The sequence below is a fragment of the Anabrus simplex genome, chromosome X (assembly GCF_040414725.1).
Source record: "Anabrus simplex isolate iqAnaSimp1 chromosome X, ASM4041472v1, whole genome shotgun sequence".
Lineage (NCBI taxonomy): Eukaryota > Metazoa > Arthropoda > Insecta > Orthoptera > Tettigoniidae > Anabrus > Anabrus simplex.
The window spans coordinates 211,040,276-211,061,258 of record NC_090279.1 but is presented as its reverse complement, the minus strand read 5'-3'; the positions used below and the strand labels follow the sequence as shown (position 1 = coordinate 211,061,258).

The window sequence follows — 20,983 nt, the reverse complement described above, 5'->3', positions numbered from 1 at the left end:
ACATAGTATTGACTAGGCGGATCATCCATCCATCTCCCTATTTACTTAGGAGATTGATACAAAATGCCAAGCCTTTCCCGGAGAAAGAAAATAAGGAATAGAATAAGATATGGGCAGAAGAGAGGAGGATAAACACAGCGAAATCTGTGGCTTGGTTCTAAAAAAAACCAATGTCAGGTTTCATTGGTGTATGTCATACAGTTTCACGTGTTCTTCATAATGTTGAAACGGCCAATGTCTGAGCCACATATGATGAGAGGATACTGGGGCTTTAAGATGCAAGCCGCAAAGTGTTTTAGCAAGTTCCTCATTAGCAAAAAAGGGTCAATCTTGACATGGCCCTCTTTCTTATTTTACATTTTTTTAAGAAGTGCCAATGTCGACATTGGCCTCTTTTTGATGGCAGATGGTTTCAACAATTGAAACAGTGTGACAATGGACTTAGATTTGGCGGAATACTCAATAATAAGAGTTGTTCCTTTAACAATTCCCCTAACCATTTGGTGTACTGTCAATGAGGAATCTAGATACTCTTGTTAGGCGCAAACATCATGTTTCACAGAGGCCGGATTATAGTATATTTGTGTCAGACGACAGACTTTGACATCAGTGGTAAGTATACCTGTTCTTTACAATGACCACAAATCTCTTGTCTTACACGTACGATACAGTAATTAGGTTCACTTTGTTCTTATTTTTTATTATTTGTTTTTTCTTTAGAGCAAGCTTCAAACGATTTACCAAAAATGATCGGTCAGATGTCACAAATGTACTATGTGAGGAGTCTGGACAACAAAATGTACCAGATAAACCACGACTTCAGTAATCATTATGTTCTGAAGGTAGGAGTACAATGATAACGCTAATGATAACGTTGTAAGGTTGAAGTGGAACGACAGGAACACTTCGATTTAGCCCAGGATGCTCACGGTCAGAAATAAAGTGATCAAAAGAAAGCTGAGCAGAATTCCAATATTGTAACCCTGGCCTTTGATTTGCAGAAATGTCTACCCACTCCTTTTCTACGTTGTGGTGTGGCATTGTACAAAAGACAACTTTGGGCCTTCAGACTGACAATCTATGTAAAGAGACTTAAGGAATGTTCTCCAGTATGTTACATTTGGAACGAAACAGCGGCAGGAAGAGGTGGCCAAGAATTACAGTAGCTTCTTGTCTGTATGATTATTTGATGAAACTCAGTTGGAAGATGATTCAATTCATGCAGCCATTGAGAAGGCAAAGAAAACAACAAGTCTTGAAGTAGAACTGCCAAGAGATTGGACCTAATTAATAAACACGGTTCCCTGAAAGCCACCCATAATTGTAATAGAGAGGGAACATAAGTACTTTTACAGCTTTAAAGATTTTATGAGAAGTGATTTTCTGCACACGAAAATTAACACAGAAGGGAATCCTGTTGTTTGGAAAAAGATAAAATGGATGATGTATCAATTAGATAAGCCAGAAATTGTCCCCTACAAACGCAGTTACTCCTCAGAAGAATCATTCAAGAACAGAAAGAAAACTAGACGTTTGTTGATGCCACAGCTCGCACCTATTACTGTAAACTACTTAAGGGATCTCTTTCCATACATCAACATAAGCATTCGACCATTCTACATGCAGTTCATCAATCACATGAGAGCCAATCCACAGTCAGAAGAAAGAGATGAACTGTTATTTTACGAAGGGGAGAATGGGGATGGTGATGAAACCAGTGATATATGTTTTTATTTCGCCTTTTACAATATCAGCCATAGTGTATGAAAATTATTGGTCTGATATTAAGAAATGCGAATAAACATGATATCGAGACTAAGCAGTGTTTTCATGATTTACAGTGACAAAACGCGATTTCTGGAAGATGTAACAGCATACACAATTAAGATGTAAACCAAAAATAGACATACAATGAAAAGGGTATTTGCAGATGAGGAGCGACAAAAAAGATCAGAACGCATGATAGCCACTGGGTATTTCTGAAATAAAACTCATCGAAAAAGATGACCAGAAAATGATTGACTGAAGAGGCCGATTGAGGCCACAAAGGCAGCGACAGGAGAAGAAGAAGATGAAACAGGAAAAGAAAGAAAATATTTCGACCAAGAAAAGTTGGTGGGGAGGAGGGGTACTTGGATGAGAAGGAGAAATATAGAAGTTATAGCAAAAGTGAAAATTGTCATATTTATTTTTATGAATGAACTCAGTATTAAGGACAAACAAAATAATTGACAATTTTGACAACACCTCAAAACAAAAATAAGTTGGTTCGTCCGAGTGAAAATCGTTTCAGAATAATGAGAGTTACGAAATCCAAAAAATTCGTAGGTATTCGGAAAAAAGTACAGAAATCGTAAAAATGTCTTCAGAGAGGAAGTAACACAGTGAAAGTATTAAGAAAAACTCGAGAGCCCGAAAATGAAAAAAGGAAATACAAATCCACAGTTCGAGTCCTTTGAACATGCTCCTTCATGAAGTGTGGATATATATATATTTTGAGACGGGAAGGAGAAGTAAACCTTGAGACTGCTTACAATGTATACAATATTTATTACTATAATAATATACAAATGTCTTTGTGTGGTTGTTCTTGTTGATGAGGTTTACGTTGCTTCTGCACTTTGATACCATTTGAAGTACTTAAAGCTCGATTATCTTCATCGCTCTGCTATCACATCTTCACTCTGTTCTGGTTCATCACTCTATTTCTCCACTTTCAGTTTCTTACACTTTTCTCACTGATTATTTGCAACTGAGCGTCGTTTACGTGTTGGCGGCATAACGGTGCACGACATACTCACGTGATTCATTGTTAGATAAAATAAACTCATCGCTTGGCTAACTCTACCACTAGTAACGCTACTGTCACATCGTACAAGACCCCCTTCAAATCGAACTGGAGATCTCAGCTTAGCGAAATTCAAAAATCTGGCAGTCAAATTTTTTTTTACAAAGGCTCAGTCTATTTATTGGAATATTTAAAATGAACATCGGATGATAATTGTGGAACAAGTTCATTTTTAAAATTAGACTTTTTCTTACGGATTTTTCATAAATAACATTTTGACCGGATAAGATTTTCAAATTTTTCCTTTATTCACTTGATAGCGCTTTCCAAAACATATGTTTTGACATCTTCATACTTTACTTACAATTGAGTAAAATAGCTCAACATTTTTTTGCTAAAGTGAGGCCCTGCACTGTGTGATCTAAGAGACATTTTCAATCTTAAAAACATGACCAATTTATTTTACGTGGTTCAATGATGCCAGAAATCGAAGAAAGAACATGGTGTTGAAGGCAGAAGTGGAGCATAGGGTTTGCAGAGCTGTGAATGGAGGAGGGGAGGGGCACAGACGTTGGGAAAAACTTAGTATCCTTTATTCTTTTACTATTCCTCTAAATCTGCAACGAAAGACAACGCCACATTCTTCGTTAAAGACAGTATATTGATACAAAGAGTGAACCCACTCAAAGTGAATAAGCTATTATGCACATCTCACTCACAACTGGTGAGTTTTGTCTGCAGGTCCAGTAATCTCGTAGTCAACAGATTAGCTGTCCATTAAGGTCCTAGGTTGTGCAGTGACCGATTAGCACCAGTCGCAAGCGCTATGCATAAGACAGCCTGGTGCGATTGCTCTAGGCTTAGCCGTCTGGATAATAGATACTCTCCATTAGGGCCGTACATCAGCGCTTAGCTCTGCTTTGTTATCGTCTGAGAGGTCGTATATTCCACCCCAGTGACAGAGGTGTAAAATATTTATGGTGCTACGCCGACTCCCTCCACCCATGGAAAACTAGGATTAGCTCGAAACAATTGCACTGACTGTTAGTAGTAAAGCCCGGATTTTTGTGCAGTAACAGGTTAGATTGCAAACTGATTTGATTAGTAGGAAGTGTCGGCCACCCGCTCTTCCATAATGTAGCAAGAGTAACATAAATTATAGGGGTTCGGATGGGCCTACCCCTCATATTTATGCAAACCCCATAGCATAATCGTTGTGAAGATAGACTATACTTACTACTCGCTTCAGTAAGTTTGCATTCTAACCTATTAATGCATACAAAATCCGGGCTCTAGTTAATAGTATCACAAACAAATGAACGAACTATTTCCAGTAACTACAATACAGGTTGATCCAAACGTCCGTTAGCGTTTGACGAGGCAATACCTCACGGAATACTGGAGGCAGAGAGGTAATAATTGGCACACATGGTTGGCATGAAATGGGGTTTTATTGACATAAAATAAAGTTTTAACAGTGCCTTTTCTGGTAACGTGAACATGCCGCGATTGGAGGAGCGTCTGGAGCCCTCTTTCACGACAGCTCCTTTTATACCGTACACGGATCTCATGCGGCATCACGGACGTGTTGCTGTCCAACGCCATCTGTTGGCCTGTTTGTGCACTCGATGTTGGTGTCGTCATGTCAAGCATGTGTGGCCATTTGCACCTCACGTGTCCAGCGCTATCTGTGTGTACTTTATTTTGGTGTCAATAAAACTCCATGTCGTCACATTTCGGAACGTCGCACTAACGCAAGAATTCTGTATGAGGGATATCAGGCAGGGAACAGATTGAAAAATGCAGTGACATTAGACGAAAAATACGTGTATCTTAGTGACTGCAATAAACCCGGCTCGATTTACTTCCGCCCTAGAGACAAAAAAGAATTAAACATTGTATAAACAATGCCAGGGAAGTTTTCCAAGTGGTTTCATGATTATCGCTGGATACTGCTACAATGGCAAGTTAACCATTCGTTGTGTCACTAATAATGTGAAGGTGAACTCTACATACTATCAGCAAAAGGTTTTAACGCCCATTTACAACACAGATATCTCAGCACTGTATAGGAGGGTGAAAAATCAGATATGGGTACATTAAGATAAATGATCCAGCCACACCTCTTCTTCGACTTGTTTGTTCTTAGAGAGAATGGAGACGGAAACCGGGATCCGTATTCCTGTTCCTGACATTCCGAGGAAGGCACCCGATGGGTCACCCATGGACGTCTGTGGATTTGGACTCGTAAAAGGGGGCCTTAGGTAATAGACGTCCACGCACTATCCATGGCCTTTCTAAAGCCTGTCAGGAGGAGTGGAACAAAATTGACATGCTATATCTGCGAAAATCTGCTGCAATGGAGAGCGAGAAGTGCTGGCTTTCCAACTGAGCATGATCGCTGGTGGTGACATGGCTTTTCATAAGCCAATTCCCTTCAAACATCGCCCCAGAGATCCCGAACAACCTTCTTCAAACAAAATAATAAAAAGTGGTAATTTGGAGAATGGGTGTAAATATTTATTAGGCTTAATTATAATGTGTAATAGATCAACTATTTGTAACAAGGGAAATCATGCATATATAAAAAGAGTCTAGATTACAATGGACGATTACTCTCCCCTCCAGATGCAGATGATTGCGAAGTAGGAGATGGGAGTACCCTATTTTTAAAAACACTTCTTGCTTGCCTGACTTATTCTAGCTTCAGTAATTATACCTATAATTATTTTTTAACATTTACCTTTCTTTCTGCTTTCAGGAAATCCTCGCCAGATGGAGTTGATGTGAAAGGGGCTCTGGCCGTCATGTGATGTCGCCTAACGTTAAAACAGAACTAGGAAGTCCAGCATGGCACCATGGGAAATACCGACGTATTTTGTTTCTTCGGTAACAAAAGAGAATCGCCGTCGTGAGACCATCACTGGCGGCTCTGGTGGCAGGACCCTGAACTACTGCGTCCTCAGCTTCCTGCTGTGGCTGGCGAAGGCAGTGTGTGGGGTTGACCCGTGTCAGTACATCGAAAGTGCGTTTGTAGTGTTCCCACGAAATTCTGTGGTGGAAACGTGCCGTAAATTTAATTTGTTTGTGTATTTTAGGAGAAAATATTTCTCACTTCCCTTCCTTCTACTGGAATTGGTGGATAGTGAAAACAATATCTGGGAAGAGGGAAAGGGTAAGTGCAAAAGTTTTAGTTGGTTGGTATCGTGTTCACTTGTTATCGACAGTGGCGCCAGAAAGCGGTGGTTGCAGACATTAGACGTTGGCATAGGTTGGCAGCGGGGTGAACTCTCTTTGAGTGATGTTAGTGGCAACACCACGGACAGACAACAAGAGAGGTGTGCATTGCCAACATTATGGAAAGAAAGCGATCTTCCCGCAGATATGGAAGAGGCTACCGCCAGAAAACTCTCGGTGAGAAGGTGAAGGATTATCTTCGTCATTTCATAGCGTTCATGTTCAGTAATGTTGGTATCATTGGGCTTGTGGTGGGGTACACCATTACGGGGGCGTTCATCTTCATGGCCATAGAAGGCAGCGAGGCGAAGCGGATGATGACCGGGGTGGTGAAGCTGCGGAACGAGACGGCGATGAAGCTATGGAGACTCACTTGCTGTGATTTGCACACCTTCAACAAGTCGCTGTGGATGGCCAACGTCTCCCAGGAGATGGCCATCTACCAGGAGAAGATCGTTAGGGCCATCCGTGACGGCTTTGATGGCACCGACGAAAACAAGGCCGGTTATCACTGGTCCTTTCCAGGAGCTTTTCTCTACTCGCTGACTGTCATCACCACTATAGGTAAGTACAGTAGTTTCCCAAGACAGAAATGCTAGACTAAGTCTTCCTCTATATGTACCTAGCAGAGCCAGTAAGTTCGCGGGCTGGCCGTCTAGGGTCGTTGTGATGCCCTATAGCGGAGAGTTTCCACCACAGCATGTTGCCGTGACTCCTTTTCACTAGTCCGAACAAGAGGCAGTTGCGTGCATGCAGTATATAAGCAGAACTGCGGTATCTGTTGTGAAGGCTGGTTGAATGTCAGCGGCGGATCTTGAGAATGTCGAATTTGAGCATCGGGCAAATTTGAAATTCTGCCCAAAATTGAGCAACTCCTTTTGCGAAAAGTTTGAGATGATCAAGTTTAAATCGCCCGAATCACCACGACGGGAAGAAAGACGCGAGAAGACAGGTGAAAGGAACAAGGGATCCTTGAACTGTTAGCGCCAATCAACGAACATATTGACTATAGTACGTACATAGCTGTACACTGTGTTGTCTACACTGTAGGCGCCAGTTCAAGAACATTTTGACTGTAGTACATACATAGCTGTACACTGTGATGCCTACACTGTAGATGCCAGTCCTCGAAGTTATTGACTATGGTATTAGCGTACACGCCGTGATGCCTACATTGTAGCCGCCAGTTGACGAATTTATTGACTGTACTACGTGTATAGTTGCACACTGTGTTGCTTACACTGTAGGCGCCAGTCCACGAACATATTGACTGTAGTACGTACATAGCTGTACACTGTGTTGCCTATACTGTAGACGCCAGTCCACGAACATATTGACTGTAGTACGTACATAGCTGTACACTGTGTTGCCTATACTGTAGGCGCCAGTCCACGAACATATTGACTGTTGTACGTATATAGCTGTACACTGTGGTGCCTATACTGTAGACGCCAGTCCACGAACATATTGACTGTAGTACGTACATAGCTGTACACTGTGTTGCCTATACTGTAGACGCCAGTCCTCGAAGTAATGGAATTTGGTACAAGTGTGCACACCGTGTTTCCTACATTGTAGGCGCCAGTTGTCGAATTTATTGACTCTAGTACTTGCATAGCTGTACTCTGTGTTGCCTACACTTTTGGCGCCAGTCCACGAACATATTGACTGTTGTACGTACATAGCTGTACACTCTGTTGCCTATACTGTAGGCGCCAGTCCACGAACATATTGACTGTAGTACGTACATAGCTGTACACGGTGTTGCCTACGCTGTAGGCGCCAGTTCACGAATTTATTGACTGTAATAGTAAAAGTGAAAGCCCTTGCTCGCTCGCTCATCAGTAATTCTCACACTTCCGTCGAAGTTAGAGGGCTGAAATTTGGCACTGGTGTTCTTTGTATGGTAATTAGGAAAAATGTAATCCCTTTAGGTGCCTCCCGTACTTTACCTTGATATTGGGATCTTTCCTGGTTTTAACCTTTCCCATCCCATGCCCGAGTTAACTCGGATGTCCAGGAGTGCGCTCTTCTCCACTTCCGAGTTCACTCTGACGCTGCAGTTTTGTTGTTCATCAGGTGCTCTGTTCAGATGATGGAGAATTGATAATTCGTCTCACCGTATTTTTACGATAATTATGTGCCTTGTGTTCCTCTTTCACAGCTGTCTCTTGAGTTGGGTGCGCACAACTGTAAAGAAAGAATGAAGGAAGATTATATTTTATACATTTTAGGGAATGACGATGAGCCTGACTTTTATGAGTATAGTGAGGATAAGTTGCAGTGAAACGCGATTTAGACATGTATCACCCCATTGTCAAGTTCTGGTAAAAAAAATCAAGGAGGAAACCACTGTTATGTTGTCGTTGCATGACTGTTCAGTGTCTGTGTAAATACAAGATATTTTAGCCTGTTTCAACCATTTTCGAAACAGCCAGAAAATTCTTGTATGCGCGAAAATCAACTTGGGAGCGAGAAGGCTCAAAGCACCACACAACCTCATTCGTCTATTAACTCTGGTTTTATTTACTTGGAAAACCAAAATAGCGAGATGCCGAATTACAGACTTCCCAAAGAAAAATATATTTACAATTGAATGGCAAAATGTGAACTCAAAATACAAATGAAAGAGCAAAGAAGAAAAAATCAACTGTTGACAAAAGGGAAAACCAAATTTCCTGGCCACACACTTCGACATAACACATTCCTCACGACCACGCTGGAAGGAGAAGTTATGGGTAAGAAGGGAAGAGGAAGACCGTGGAAGAAGTATCTGGATTCGGTGATGGACAGGCTGAATTAAAAAAAAAAATATGTTGACCTGAAACGCCCAGCAGAGGAGAGACAAATGTGTTTGCAGGGACAAGACCTTGCCTTTAGGATATGAATGAATGAATGAATGAATGAATGAATGAATGAATGAATGAATGAATGAATGAATGAATGAATGAATGAATGAATGAATGAATGTTGACAAAAGTTATCGAAACCGACTTTCAACCTATTACGTCGTGTTACGTACATTCAGTACGTGTTGAAGAGGTGTTAAGTACAGAACAAAAATGGCCAATCAGACACTAGTGGGATCGGAGCCCACAACCTCCCGATTTCGCATCGGTTGTTCTACCAATTGAGCTATGGTGGCCTAGGTCATCTTTGTTCTGTTAGAAAGGATCTAAGCTACAGGTCTGAGTTCGGATCCCACTGGTGTCTGGTTGGCCACTTTTGTTCTGTACTTAACATCTCTTCAACACGTACTGAATGTACCTAACACGACCTAATAGGTTGAAAGTCGGTTTCGATTACAATGCGGTCGTGAAAATTCAATATTCATTGACAAAATTTGTTGTTTTGTTTGTTTGTTCAACCCTTGTCCCGTTTCCCTACGGGATCCGTATGAGGTGAGATGAATCTGTCGTGGCGGTTTTTCTGACCGGATGCCCTTCCTGACGTCAGCCGCATCAGAGGAGTTAATGAGATGAAATGAATGGCGTGATATATGATAGAAGGGAGAGAGAGGGTGAAACGCGGTGCCGACACATTGCCTACATCTATCGAATAGCACAAAGGGGTCTGTTCAAGGCTTAACGTCCCCATCCGACGGACGAATCACCATCAACAGCGTCATGTGCCCTCACTCCATATGAGCACTGCGGAGAGGTGTGGAATTTAAGCCAGCCTTGTGGCACGCAATCTAGTGATTAGAAATTGTATACCACCACCTCCCCTACTCTGCCGGCAAACATTCTAATGGTGAAACATATTTTCGACCAACAGGACTCGAACTGACTAACTCCGGTATCAGACGGTTCAGACTTCATCGTCTTAACGATCATGGTCACCAGGTGGGCTAAATTATTGACAAAAGTAGTGGGGAAAAACCTAACAAGATAACTGAAGGGAAACAAGAATTAACAATAAAATTAAAGGTAATTGAAAAGAACAAGTAAAACTAAAGATTGAAACGAAGATAAGATAAATGCAAGTATGAGACATAAGTAATGAATGGCGTATGGTTTTTAGTGGCGAGAGTATCTGAGGACAAGTTCGGTTTTGCCAAATGCAGGTCTTTTGATTTGACTCCCGTAAGCGACCCGCGCTTCGTGATGAGTATGAAATGCTGATGAAGACAACATATACACCCAGCCCCCGCGCCAGCGGAATTAACCACGTATGGTTAACATTCTCCAACCTGCCGGGAATTGAACATGGGATTCCAAATTCCAGCATACCGATCATTTCGCCATGGAGCCGGACGGTATACTACAGTAAAAAAATAAATATTTCATGGCATTCCACGCTACCTCTCTACTGACAGCTTGGAACATTCCGTTTAGTTATAGTACTTATATGATCAAATGCGCAATTTTTCACCAAAAACTTATAACCGTTTACATCGACCATATTTCAGTTTTCGTACTAATTTCCTTGCAAGTCGTTGGCAGAGGCCAAACTTCTTACGACATTCTCATTCCACTGAACCATTCCCTGCCATTGTATACCCTAGTACATTTACACCAGTGCTGTGGTTCCCGTAATATGCAGTAAAACATGAAATGGACTATATTTAAAATGTTTATGAGCACTCAGTGGATACAGTGTGTTAAGCTTGAACTGGTCTTGAATAATTCACAGTCATGGTCCATGTTGCCATGGTAATGCACTCCGCGGGTTGAAGTTGTAATAACACGGCCAATACAGCTGAATACCTAGTGGTAGACCTTAGTTAAGGAGTGCCATAAACAAGCGAATCAACATTTAAGGAAAAAATCAATATCTCTAAAACTGTGAATGGGTATTCCTGAAATTTAACCTGTGTGAACGAAAAATATAACTTTTAAGTTTTTCAGTTTGACCAAATACGAATTACAACACTTATAACACTATAATATGCCTGCAAGAGAACAGTTATTAATTAACTAGCATATGCACCCGTTATTCGCACGAGAATTGGTAGTCGGTTTCACGATTCCTTAATGAATTTATGCGAACTTACAGGCCTGTATTCACACGTTTGATACAGAAAGTTAAACTGATATTCTTCTACGAAAGCACGTGGCAGTAACGTGAAGTATGATAAAGCTGAACAAGGTTGATACAGAGTGGGGTAGATCACAATGGTTATTGAACGATACAGCCCTGGTCCGAAGTTGTGCATAATTCTCCCTATTTCTAGGTTACAAAATGTTGTTCATCTGAAACCTGGAGTGGCACAGTGGCTGAAGACTCGTGAAACCATTCGTTGACGATAACCTCTCTTATTATATATTCTATCGAAAACAGTGAAATGGCTCTTTACTTAAACCATTTAACCCAAACTGAAATGCCATGACAGCCTGTAAAACAGTCCGTTAATGATAACTCCCTTATTATCCTCCTATGGAAAATGTCCACACGAGAAAAAATACTTTTTAGAAATGGATTTCCATTAAGGCTGGTAGTTCCCCATTAAGCTTGGTCATGTACATTTTGTGAGACGGTCAAATCACTGTTTCTACTTCCTATAAACCCTAAAACCAGTCTGGGATTTAGAAATAACCTTGACCCTAATACCTACCTAAAGACAAATATAAAGTTTGTTAGAAATTTGTAGAGAAGTTTCCCAGTTATAAGAACTCAACAAACGGACAAACAGACAAATCGACCGAAAAGCTTGGAAAAGTCCGCTCGAACGTAGAGGAAAAAACGGTCCGTTAATGATATCTCCCTTATGAATCCCCGCATCGAAATGATGCACATGAGAAAAATGTTTTAGAAATGTATTTCTATTAAGGCAGGTAGATTTTCATTAAGTTTCGTTGTGCATATTTTGTGAGAGTGAAAAATCAATGTTTCATTTTCGCAAAACCCCCGGTCATTTCAGGGATTTAGAAACATTATTGACCCTAGAACCTACCCAAGGACAGGTGATTCTAAACATGAAGTTTGGTAGAAATGTATCCAGTAGTTTTCAAGTTATAAAAACTCTGACAAACAAACAGACACCAAAGTTAAGGAAATTATACAGATGGTCATTATTACAACTGAATGAAAATTTTGCCAAAATAGTCAGTGTACATACACATGGTCGTTACGATTTGATTTATATAGATAAGGATTCAGCTCGACGTATATCACCTTTTGGGCTATGTCCTCTGGACATAGCGTTAATGATATCTCCCTCATCAATCATCCTACCGAAGAAGTGCACATGAAGAAAAAGTTTTAGAAACGGATTTCCGTCAAGGTTGCTTGATTCCCATCCAGTTTGATCTGGTATATTTTTCGGAAGAGTAAAATCGCTGTTTCGGTTTCCTAAAAGAACCTGTTGACTCCAGATATTTGAAATGCTATAGACCTTAAAAGCTACCTTCGGATAGGGGGATGGTAAATATGAAGTTAGGTTAAAATATTTCCAGTAGTTCTGCAGTTATAAGAAATATGCTTTACACGCACCCGCTTTTAGGTTAAGTCCGCTGGAACTTAGAGGGAAAAACGGTCCGTTATTAATCCTCACATTGAAATGATGCACATGAGAAAAACGTTTTAGAAATTGATTTTCATTAAGGCAGGTAGATTTTCATTAAGTTTGCTTGTGTATATTTTGTGGGAGTGGAAAATCAAGGTTTCGGTTTCGTATAAACCCCCAGTCATTTCAGGGATTTAGGAGCAATATTGGCCCTGTAACTTACACAAGGACAGGTTGATTCTAAATACGAAGTTTTGTAGAAATGCATCCAGTACTTTTCAAGTTATAATAACTCAGACAAACGAAAAGACAGATAAACAGACACCAAAGCTAAAACATATGCAGATGATCATTACAACTGAAACGGATAACTGAATGAAAATTTCGCCAAAATAGTCAAAGTACAGAAACGCGGTCGTTTCGATTTTATTTATATAGATGAATTCATTACCCAGTAATTTTTCAAAGAACCTCGTATGAATTAGTTAGATGTGGAGGTCCTTGGCTAATATTATATTAGTTAGAATAGGTCAAAGACACTCGAATGTATGAGTTGAATGTGGTAGTCATTATCTAACAATACACTAGTTAGATGTGGGTGTCTTCGACTAATATGCTAGTTAGTTGTGGGTGTCTTCGACTAATATACTAGTTAGTTGTGGGTGTCTTCGACTAATATGCTAGTTAGTTGTGGGTGTCTTCGACTAATATGCTAGTTAGTTGTGGGTGTCTTCGACTAATATGCTAGTTAGTTGTGGGTGTCTTCGACTAATATACTAGTTAGTTGTGGGTGTCTTCGACTAATATACTAGTTGGCTGTGGATGTCTTCGACTAATATACTAGTTAACTGTGGATGTCTTCGACTAATATGCTAGTTAGTTGTGGGTGTCTTCGACTAATATACTAGTTAGTTGTGGATGTCTTCGAATAATATACTAGTTAGTTGTGGTTGTCTTCGACTAATATGCTAGTTAGTTGTGGGTGTCTTCGACTAATATGCTAGTTAGTTGTGGGTGTCTTCGACTAATATACTAGTTAGTTGTGGGTGTCTTCGACTAATATGCTAGTTAGATGTGGATGTCTTCGACTAATATACTAGTTGGCTGTGGATGTCTTCGACTAATATACTAGTTAACTGTGGATGTCTTCGACTAATATGCTAGTTAGTTGTGGGTGTCTTCGACTAATATACTAGTTAGTTGTGGATGTCTTCGACTAATATACTAGTTAGCTGTGGATGTCTTCGACTAATATACTAGTTAGTTGTGGATGTCTTCGACTAATATACTAGTTAGTTGTGGGTGTCTTCGACTAATATACTAGTTAGTTGTGGATGTCTTCGAATAATATACTAGTTAGTTGTGGTTGTCTTCGACTAATATACTAGTTAGTTGTGGATGTCTTCGACTAATATCCTAGTTAGATGTGGATGTCTTCGAATAATATACTAGTTAGTTGTGGATGTCTTCGACTAATATACTAGTTAGTTGTGGATGTCTTCGAATAATATACTAGTTAGTTGTGGATGTCTTCGACTAATATACTAGTTAGTTGTGGGTGTCTTCGACTAATATACTAGTTAGTTGTGGATGTCTTCGAATAATATACTAGTTAGATGTGGGTGTCTTCTACTAATATACTAGTTAGATGTGGATGTCTTCGAATAATATACTAGTTAGTTGTGGTTGTCTTCGACTAATATACTAGTTAGATGTGGATGTCTTCGACTAATATACTAGTTAGTGGTGGATGTCTTCGAATAATATACTAGTTAGATGTGGGTGTCTTCTACTAGTATACTAGTTAGATGTGGATGTCTTCGAATAATATACTAGTTAGTTGTGGTTGTCTTCGAATAATATACTAGTTAGATGTGGGTGTCTTCTACTAATATACTAGTTAGATGTGGATGTCTTCGAATAATATACTAGTTAGTAGTGGTTGTCTTCGACTAATATACTAGTTAGTTGTGGGTGTCTTCGACTAATATACTAGTTAGTTGTGGATGTCTTCGACTAATATACTAGTTAGTTGTGGATGTCTTCGAATAATATACTAGTTAGATGTGGGTGTCTTCTACTAATATACTAGTTAGATGTGGATGTCTTCGAATAATATACTAGTTAGTTGTGGTTGTCTTCGACTAATATACTAGTTAGATGTGGGTGTCTTCTACTAATATACTAGTTAGATGTGGATGTCTTCGAATAATATACTAGTTAGTTGTGGTTGTCTTCGACTAATATACTAGTTAGATGTGGATGTCTTCGAATAATATACTAGTTAGTTGTGGTTGTCTTCGACTAATATACTAGTTAGATGTGGGTGTCTTCTACTAATATACTAGTTAGATGTGGATGTCTTCGAATAATATACTAGTTAGTTGTGGTTGTCTTCGACTAATATACTAGTTAGATGTGGATGTCTTCGAATAATATACTAGTTAGTTGTGGTTGTCTTCTACTAATATACTAGTTAGATGTGGGTGTCTTCTACTAATATACTAGTTAGATGTGGATGTCTTCGAATAATATACTAGTTAGTTGTGGTTGTCTTCGACTAATATACTAGTTAGATGTGGATGTCTTCGAATAATATACTAGTTAGTTGTGGTTGTCTTCGACTAATATACTAGTTAGATGTGGATGTCTTCGAATAATATACTAGTTAGTTGTGGTTGTCTTCGACTAATATACTAGTTAGATGTGGATGTCTTCGAATAATATACTAGTTAGTTGTGGTTGTCTTCTACTAATATACTAGTTAGATGTGGGTGTCTTCTACTAATATACTAGTTAGATGTGGATGTCTTCGAATAATATACTAGTTAGTTGTGGTTGTCTTCGACTAATATACTAGTTAGATGTGGATGTCTTCGAATAATATACTAGTTAGTTGTGGTTGTCTTCGACTAATATACTAGTTAGATGTGGATGTCTTCGAATAATATACTAGTTAGTTGTGGTTGTCTTCGACTAATATACTAGTTAGATGTGGGATTCCTTGACTATTATTACGTTAGATGCAGAGGTGTTTGACTGTGGGGTGCCTTTGACCAAATCTACTAGTTAAATATGAGGCTACTAGTTAGATGTGAGGATCATACTACAACTACCTCGCTCCTGATTTCACTACTATGCCTCTGCAGAGTCCTCTGCGCTGTGTATGGCAGCTGATGGCAGGGCTATTGAGGTTGAGTCCAGCCTTCTAGCTTAGTATCAGCGTACATATAGTGGTTAGTGCCGCAGACTGTAATCAGCGGCGCATGAATTGCGAATGGCGGCCGTTGCCTTAATTAAAGTTCAACACTAACAATTTCACTAGGCTGAAAATGGGAAACCGCGGGAAACCATTGTCAGGCAACCGACTGTGATGTTCAAACCTACTATCTCTCGACTTCGAGCTCGCCGCCCCATAGCCCGAGTCATAACAGAGATAGAATTATTTATAGAGATAATAGCCTGCTTAGTGAACACCCTGTACCTGTGACACTTGTGTACTATATTTGATTTATTTAAATAACAGGGTCTCCCTTTTGTGATCATGAGAGATTCGTGTTGACGAAGAACATTTCAGAGCCTCCTTAATTGATGGGATGGATAATACGTGACTGTAGTACGGCTGTAATCCCGTTGCTTGGATGCGAAGTACGAAAGAGAGAGGGAAAGAGGAGTGTTTATTTCCAGGAGGCCTTAGAAAGCCTCTAATATAATCATTATTTCCACACATTTATTTTATACGACTGCCGTGTTCAGCCTCTTTTCCTCTTTATGGACCCTGTTTTCTTTATTCCTCCTTTCACTCTCAACATTTCCTTGTGTACTACGAGAGGTATTTCCTTCCCTGTTCTTACACAAGTGAGGTTTCTTGCCTTAAAGAAAACTCTCTTCTTGGTGGGATGTCACATGTTTTTGTGGAGCTCATTCCAGCTGCCTGGATACATTGAGTCTCCCCGTTATGGCAGGTAATACCAACTGTGAAATAGAATACAATATGTGTTTACTACTCCGTGTTATGTGCCATTTCAACTCCAGAATAGCCCGGACGCAACAAAGCATGATTAAAACGTTGGCTCACTGCTCTACTAAGGAATATCTATCTCCATTTCATTGCGTGACACGGCTCGTATTCCCAGTCCCTTCCAGTAGCTGCAATCCGTGAGGTTATAAAGGCTTGATTGATCAGTTCAACGACTGAATAAACTTGAAGAAACCTGAAAAAGTGACTTCCCATTACTGCACATGAGATTGTTAATGAATGGATTTTAGAAGCCATTTCATTTTAATGCATTAGCTTAAAATGGAATCAATTACGTACTGAATGAAGTATTGCTAATAATTTGAAATGTGTGATTTATTCATAAATATGAAATTCAGAAGCTTTCATTGAGCCGAGGCAGTCTGATGTAGAAAGTGGAAATCAGAGAGAGGAGAATTCTTAGGAAGATCTTAGGATCGATAAAGGAAGAAGAAGAATTCCGTATACGGCACAATTCCGAGCTCTACGAACATACAGAGAGGCTCTATGATTGTGCCCCCCCCCTGTGGGTGGGGCGGTAGAATAACATCCACGGTATCCCCTGCCTATCGTAAGAGGCGACTAAAAGGGGCCTCAGGGGCTCTGAACTTTGGAGCGTGAGTTGGCGACCACGGAGCCCTCAGCTGAGTCCTGGCCACTTACTTGTGCCAGGCTCCTCACTTTGGTCTATCCTATCCGACCTCCCTTGTTCTTTTCAGACCCCAACGGTATTACTTTCGGAGACGTAGGGAGTCTTTCATTTTCATGCCCTTTCTGGCTCTTGTCTTCCTTTGGCCGATACCTTCATGTTTTGAAGTGCTTGGACCCCTTCCATTTTTGTCTCTCTGATTAGTGTTATATAGAGGATGGCTTCCTAGTTGTACTTCCTCTTAAAACAGTAATCACCACCACCACCTCTCTGATTGTGCTAGGAAAAGGAGAGTAGCTTTCTTTGGCCGTGTAGGGAGACTGCCTTCCAAAAGACTGACCAATCACCTGTTCACCTTCTGGCAGAACAAGAAGATCCGTACCACTTGGCTGACAGAAACTGAGAAGGACATTGAAGAGCTGCGAATATCAGATCTGCAAGACAGACGGTCTGTACGACATACCCTGAAGGAAGTCCATGAATTCAGTGAAAATTTCTCAAGAAAAGTACCTCCTGGACAGATGTAAGGAAGGATTTACAGAGGCGGAAAATGCGAGAATAGTGGGTAAAGGGCGAAGCCCAACAGTTGAACAAGCGTGGTCCAAAGTAGGCTCTTTCGAACCAGGAAGAAGAAATTCAGTGTCAACATAGATAGTGAAGATTTTACATTTGTCGGAAGCCCGTGTGAATATAAGGAATCTTCCGTGAGAATTGGAAACTCCGAAACTTGCTCTACGAGGATCAAACAGGGAGTACTTCAACTATGCGCATTATCTCCCCTGCTGTTTAATCTGTACTCTGAGCTGCTCTTCAAGAAGCGCAAGTTAGAGTAAACAATCTGAGATACGCACGTGACACTGTCATCTTGGCTGGCAGTACTGAAGATCATAAACTTGGACTCAAAATTAACACGGACAAGACAAGGGTGATGGTCAACACGCACAATCTTGTGAACATCTGTGGGGAACAAGCTCAGCAAGTGCGGACGTTTAATTACCTTGACAGCTGGATTACTGATGACTTAGACCCGAGAAATGGCTCGTGCTAGCTTTCTGAAAATGAAGAATCTGCCGTGTGACGGAAGCCTCGGTTTCGGGACACGTCACAAATTCGTCTGATGCTATGCATGTTCAGTGCTTCTGTACAGCGCTGAAACATACGCACTGAAATGTAACACCATTAAGATAATGTGAACGTTCCGAAGGATGTCACGGATCTCGTGGACTGACCACGACTCCGATGCTGTCGTAGTGAGGAGAGAACGAATATTGGCGTGTAAGCCTACCTTGGGCATATTATGAGTAGAGCCCGGATTGTTATTCATTGATAGGTTAGAATGCAAAATTACTGAAGCCAGTAGCAAATATAGTCTACCTTCACAACGACTATGTTACGGTGTTTGCATAAACATTAAGGGTACGGCCCATCAGAACCTCTATAATTTATATTACTCTTGCTACATTATGGAAGAGCGGGTGGCCGACACTTCCTACTAATCAAATTAGTATGCATTGTAACCTGTTACTCCATAAACATCCGGGCTTTAATTATGAGTAATTGAACAGTACAAGCTACTTAAATTGATCGTACAGGCTAAAATTCAGGGACGTAGAGGTTACTGTCTTGGCTGAGGAACTTACGGAATTGGACAGGATTGTTTTCTAGAAGACTGATGAGGACAGACTGTGGCCAACGTTCAGTAATGGAGAAGGTACTACAAGAAGAACTAAATGGTTAAAACCTTGGCTCACTGCTCTACTAAGGAATATCTATCTCCATGTCATTGCCTATCACAGCTCGTATTCCCAGTCCCATCCAGCAGCTGCAATCCCACAAGTTATGAGGGCGTCTTTCGAGTTGACTCCTTATAGGCGACGTGCGCGTTTGTGATGAATATGGCACACACTCAGCCCCTGAGCCACGGAAATTAAGAAGAATTCAAGAGAACAAATTGAGGTAAATATTCATGTATAGTACGAGGGGTAAGGGACAGGAATAATTTATCAAATGTTCGATAGATTTTCAAGTTTTTTGAAAACGGTTAAGAAAAGATAGGTAAATAATTGATAGGAATATTCCACCTGGATGACTTACCTACCAGGTGGTATGCATGAAATTTGGACGGATTTTGTGGTAAAGAAAACACGTAATTTTCAAGGAAAATTAATTTTTTTAAATTCAAAATATTGGCCATCGGCTTCTACACACTTCCCCCATCTTTCAGGTAATTTATGAATACCATGCCAGAAAAACTGCCTGTCTTTGGCGGAAAACTATTCGTCCAGCCATTTTCCAACTTCTGCTGCTGTGCGAGCGCGTGCCCCATTGATGCGAAGAGGTGATAGTCAGATGGCGCCAGGTCGGGGCAGTACGGCGGGTCCGGAAGGATGTCCCATCCAAGCGATTTCAAGGTGTCTTTCAGTTGTTATGCAGTGTGACAGGGAGTATTGTCGTGTAACAAAATCTCTTTGCCTCGTCTTCTGGCCCATTCCGGTCGTCATTCGATCAAAGAGTCATTTAAATGAATCATTCGTTGGCGATAGCGTTGTGCATTAAGAGTTTCGCCGGGCTTCAAGAGTTCATAATACACAATACCACTCCGATCCCACCAGACACAAATCATGGTCTTATTACTGTTTAAGTTGTTGAAACCATGTCTCACATGTTCTAATCAATGGAGTGTGTTCATCATATGTTTCTACCAGCAAACTATTACTTTCCACAGACTTTTTCTTTTGGTTAAGTAAGAAAGCATGCCTTTGCTGGCAATACCTAGTGTTTACAGTGCACTATGTCTGCTGATATGGGCTAGAGCAATTTTATTACTTTCATTGATCTGTCTCTGTATTATCCTTGACTTTGACAATATGAAAGTGACTGAGGTAAGAGCGGTGCTAGTAATGCCATTCCTTCTGCGGCCAGTCCCTGCTGCGGATGGTGTGAAAATGTTGCTCATAGGGTCGGTTGGTGCATGCATTTAAGTGGGCTTGGCAGACTGATATGTAATAGCAACTTCTGGCTCGTCGAGGAAAGCAACGGGAAACTACCTCACTCCTAATTTCCCTAGTACACCTCTTCAGTGATGCCCAGGCCATCTATGACACATGATTGCAGATCTGTTGAGGATCCAACCAGCCTTAGGGCTGAAGACTGAACATACATACAAGTAAGAAAGCAATGAGTACTGTAAATGTTTTTTTCAGACACAAACGTCGTCATGATCACTGAAGGATACAACACGGACTCATCTTGTGTCTGTTGGTAGGTTAATGTCAAGCAAACAAACAAACAAACAAACTAACGTAGGCCTTTGTGTCAAATTCAAAAGCTGCGTACTGTTCGCTGGCGCCATCTCTGAGTGTAATCTGAAACGACTTGTGCATACATCTGGTAAATGCAGATCATTGATGATTGATTGAACTTGGAACTATGTATGTGTGAGCCAGCTTCAGTGGCGGAGTCATGTGAGACGCATGGCGAACGACAGGTTACCTTAAAGTGTAATAAAAGCAGATTGTGCTTAATGATTTGATGATGAAAAGTATAGAAATAAACGATGCTGCAGAGTCAGTAATTACGATAGTATTCTATTCATAATTTCATTGAATAGCATATAATTTATTTATTTACAATTTGCTTAACGTCGCGCACCGACACAGATAGGTCTTATGGCGATGATGGGATAGGGAACGGCTAGGAGTGGGCCCAGCATTTGCATGGTGTGAAAATGGGAAAGCACGGAAAAGCATCTTCAGGGCTTCTGACAGTGGGGTTAGAACCACTATCTCCCGGATGCAAGCTCATAGCTGTGCGGCCCTAACCGCACGACCAACTCGCCCGGTG

At 40.7% G+C, this 20,983-nt stretch overlaps 1 protein-coding gene across 2 annotated transcripts in view; it reads left to right on the top strand.

Moving 5' to 3' along the window:
• LOC136886849 (two pore potassium channel protein sup-9) overlaps positions 1–20,983 on the top strand; it is a 201,415-nt gene that overhangs the window by 129,725 nt on the left and 50,707 nt on the right. For both annotated transcript variants that reach the window (XM_067159696.2, XM_068230454.1), the window contains exon 2: positions 5,550–6,589. In XM_067159696.2, the coding sequence (XP_067015797.1) occupies positions 6,145–6,589 (445 nt within the window). In that variant the 5' untranslated portion in view covers positions 5,550–6,144. The remainder of the gene's footprint in view (positions 1–5,549; positions 6,590–20,983) is intronic.